The sequence below is a fragment of the Siphateles boraxobius genome, unplaced genomic scaffold (assembly GCF_051911475.1).
Source record: "Siphateles boraxobius isolate OS27281-9 unplaced genomic scaffold, OSU_SipBor_1 146, whole genome shotgun sequence".
Classification (NCBI taxonomy): domain Eukaryota; kingdom Metazoa; phylum Chordata; class Actinopteri; order Cypriniformes; family Leuciscidae; genus Siphateles; species Siphateles boraxobius.
This window is the reverse complement of record NW_027508751.1, coordinates 90,001-94,435: the sequence shown is the minus strand read 5'-3', so window position 1 is coordinate 94,435 and position 4,435 is coordinate 90,001. Positions and strand designations below refer to the sequence as shown.

General features: G+C 40.6%; 1 protein-coding gene across 1 annotated transcript in view; it reads right to left on the bottom strand.

Moving 5' to 3' along the window:
- Nucleotides 1–2,525: 2,525 nt before the first annotated feature.
- Nucleotides 2,526–4,435, bottom strand: part of mau2 (MAU2 sister chromatid cohesion factor) — a 33,794-nt gene continuing 31,884 nt past the window's right edge. Inside the window, exon 19 of the mRNA XM_077230499.1 lies at nt 2,526–3,346. Within this exon, the coding sequence (XP_077086614.1) occupies nt 3,272–3,346 (75 nt within the window). The 3' untranslated portion in view covers nt 2,526–3,271. The remainder of the gene's footprint in view (nt 3,347–4,435) is intronic.

The following is a 4,435-nucleotide window of genomic DNA, read 5'->3' as shown; positions in this document are numbered from 1 at the left end:
AAATCACCTCAAACACGGGAGAAAGAAGCAGAATCTGATCAATACTGTCGATCGATTTCATAAACTTGAGAGGATTGTGACTCAAATAAAGCAAGACTTTTGACTGTGAACTCTCCTCAGACACGACAGAGTAAAGTTTACCTCAGATTTACCTCAGTTTTAGTTTCGCCTAACCCGGTTTTACCTCAGTTTTAGCTTCGTTTAACGTAACCTCACTTTTACCTCAGTGATTTATGTCAATATAATGACGGAACGTTTTATTTTATAAACTACACATATCAGTCAACTCAAAACATCAAACCTGAAACTGTTCGACACAACTTCAGATTCAAAAGCGAAACATTGTGATTTAACGTTAGTAAGTTAGTTACTCGTGAGTTATGAACCGTGTGTGTGTGAGAGAGTGAAGAGTGCGTGTGTGTGTGTGTGTGTGTGTGTGAGGAAGAGGAGCAGCTCGCGATCCTCCGAGCGCTTGAACTCTTTCTCGTCACTCACCGGGTCTCGCTGACGGTTATTCGGGCCGGTTCCGCCGGTAATTTAATCGGATAATCCCGAGAAACCCTCTTTCTCCGGTCGTTCGCGGTACCGGATTGTGCCGCTCGCTTGGTCACACACACACACACACACACCGCGGCGTCACCGCACTGCGCATGTGCGCTGGAGCTCACCAGGGACCATCATCACCGACGTCTTCCTCTCACTCACACACACACACACACCCTCACACAGGTGACCCACAGCTCAGGTGAACCGGCTCATTACTAGCAGCTTACCATGATGATGATGATGAAGAATCACTTAAAGTCTGGGAAAATCTTTGTCTAGGTTCCAGCTCTGCCCTTCATCAGGTGCATCATGGGATGCTTTTAAACACAACTAAAGTCACGTCAGCTTTATTCCTCAAGCGCTTCACGCAGGACAGAACGCTTCACTGTAATAAACAGAATATCAGAATCAGTGATTAATCTTCATCAGATATGATGAGACACAATCAGATTCAGCTGTAAAGCAGCTCTACAGAAGATCATAGAGTTATTATTCACATCAGTTCAGTGTTGATTCAGTTCAGTTCAGTGTTGATTCAGTTCAGTTCAGTGTTGTTCAGTTCAGTGTTCATTCAGTTCAGTTCAGTGTTCATTCAGTTCAGTTCAGTGTTCATTCAGTTCAGTGTTGATTCAGTTCAGTGCTGATTCAGTTCAGTGTTGATTCAGTTCAGCGTTCATTCAGTTCAGTTCAGTGTTCATTCAGTTCAGTTCAGTGTTGATTCAGTTCAGTGTTGATTCAGTTCAGTTCAGTGTTGATTCAGTTCAGTGTTCATTCAGTTCAGTGTTGATTCAGTTCAGTGCTAGTTCAGTTCAGTGTTGATTCAGTTCAGTGCTGATTCAGTTCAGTTCAGTGTTGATTCAGTTCAGTTCAGTGTTCATTCAGTTCAGTGTTCATTCAGTTCAGTTCAGTGCTAGTTCAGTTCAGTGTTCATTCAGTTCAGTTCAGTGTTCATTCAGTTCAGTGTTGATTCAGTTCAGTTCACTTCAGTGCTGATTCAGTTCAGTGTTGATTCAGTTCAGTGCTGATTCAGTTCAGTGTTGATTCAGTTCAGTGCTGATTCAGTTCAGTGTTGATTCAGTTCAGTGTTGATTCAGTTCAGTGTTGATTCAGTTCAGTTCAGTGTTGATTCAGTTCAGTTCACTTCAGTGCTGATTCAGTTCACTTCAGTGCTGATTCAGTTCAGTTCAGTGCTGATTCAGTTCAGTGTTGATTCAGTTCATAACTAAAGTTCATGAGTTGTGAAAGTTCAGTTGTATCTTCATCTCTGGAGTGTTTCTCTGTTGAGGAGCCGGTGAAGCTGTTCCCTCTTCATCTTCATCTTCATCATGACTCTTCCAGCTCCGCTCACTGTTTAGCAGGAAGTATCATGTGTCTCGATGCCGGTTACCCAGCATGCATCATGAGCATTAGTCAGTTTTCTAATGTGTGTGTGTGAGAGAGAGATTAGAGACAGTGCAGGTCATGTGATCAATCCAGTGACGCTGATCTCCTTACACACACACACACAGACTCTCTCTGACACACACACACACTCTCACTCTCTCTCACAGACACACACCCTCACTCTTACACTCACTCACTCACACACACTGACTCACTCTCTCAGACACGCACACACACACACCCTCACTCTTACACACGCACTCACACACACTAATCAAATCTTCAGTCATGCTTCTCCAGTAAATCTGGTTTATGGATGTTTATATGTTTGTGCTGTAAAACACGAGGAAGATCATCATGTGTTTGCAGTGAAAGTGATTCTGTCGCCCGGAAAAACAAACAAAGCATAATTTATAGAACACTAAGAAAATGTACATGTGTGCGTTTAGTTAAAATGTAATAATGTTTTAAAACCGGTTTCAAACATCGTCCAGAAGAGTTCAGGCTTGAACAGTGTAAGAACAAAGATTGATATTTTCTCATTGAAGATTTCAAATCCACATCATAATGATCACGATGAATAAATCACAGTAATATTTAATACACTTCTCCAATTTTATTTAAAAATGCTGATGATTTTAAAGAAGACACAAAGAAATAATGAGTTTAAAAATACAGTTGTTATAAAGAGTGTGTTCGATGAGCCTACAGAAACAAGCTTTATACAACAGAGGATATCCAAATCAAACAATCAGAGATTATAATATTGGTAAATGTGGTATATAAATATTCAAACTTTACAAAATTTAATAAATGTATTTGTTAAAACTACCGATGAAAAGAGGTAAACACCTTTAAAAGAAAAGACAGTTTGTACAATAAAATGAGACGTGCAGGTACAAAACAAAAGCCTTTCGCGCTGAAAAGGAGTGTGTGTGTGTGTGTGTGTGTGAGAGTGTGTGTGTGTGTGTGTGTGTGTGTAATATGACAGCATATAAAGGTCAGTAAGTGAGCGCCGTTCACATCAAACACTCAATAAAAAGATTCCAAAGCAAACGATTCAGAGTCTGATTAAGTGAACAGAAGTCTGGCTCTTCTGAACACCAGCGCTGGACGTCACACACACTCTCACACACACTCTCGGATCTGTGAGCGAATCATTTTCAGCAGGAAATCAGGATGAAACGCAGCGTTCACTAACGCCCGACGTCCACAAACACTCGTGATCCGAGAGCAAACTCAAGGTAAAATCTGAATAATACAGGAGAGAGATCTGCAGGTCAAAGGCAGCGGGTCTCGCTCGCCCCGGTCAGAGTGTGTGTGTGTGTGTGTGTGTGTGTGTTTAGAGCAGGCTCGCCAGGCTTGTTGTGGGTCCGTTCTGAGCTTGAATCTGCACCGGAGGAGGGCCATCCGTCCACTGAAACACACACCAATCACAGTTTAGATCACACTCAGATCAAACCAAATACAATCTTGAGATATTCCTCAAATAAAATGTGAAACTTGTGTGAGTGAGTGAGAGTGTGTATGGAGAAACGAAGCTTTCTGAAACTGAATCAATCGGTTCTGTAAATGACTCAGTGTTCTGAATCACTCTGGCGACTCCTGCTGGTCACAAAGTGTCAATGCAACGAAAACACTTTTTTAAAAACAAATACAAATGTTTTATTAATGTAATCTAGTAAAAGCAGTTAACAAATCGTTTATTTACTATTATATATATATATATATATATATATATATATGAAGTGTTTGTATAATATTTTATGACGTTGAAAGGTTTGCTTTATGAAGTTTGATTAAGATAATAAGTATGGAATCTTGTTTCTGCCACAGAATTTAAAAAACATGCAATTGTGACTTCAGACATTTATAAAATCGCAACTGTGAGAAATAAAGCTAGAATTGTAATATTTAAATTTACTACATACTCACTAAACTCAATATTTAGACTTCTAGCAATTTATATCAATTCTGCGAAACGTTACAATTGTGAGATCTATTTTTTTATTCCATAGCGGAAACAAGCTTTCATAAATAAGAGTCTATTAACTACAACTCTTCCTTTCTATAATACAAATGTGTGATTAAAAATACATAAGACTGATCTGAGATCAACAGAAAATATCTGAACTGTGTTCACTGAGATCACATGACTGTCAGTGTGATGTTCTTCCATGACTGAGTGTGTGTATGTGTGTGTGTGTGTGTGTGTGTGTGTGCGAGTGAGTGTTAGTGAGTGCGTGAGTGAGTGAGTGTCAGAGTGAGTGAGAGAGTGTGAGTGAGTGAGTGTCAGAGTGAGTGAGTGTGTGAGTGAGTGAGTGTGCGAGTGTGAGAGTGAGTGTGAGAGTGAGTGTGTGAGTGTGAGAGTGAGTGTGAGTGTGCGAGTGTGAGAGTGAGTGTGAGAGTGAGTGTGTGAGTGTGAGAGTGAGTGTGAGTGTGCGAGTGTGAGAGTGAGTGTGAGTGTGTGAGTGTGAGTGTGAGTGTGCGAGTGTGAGAGTGAGTG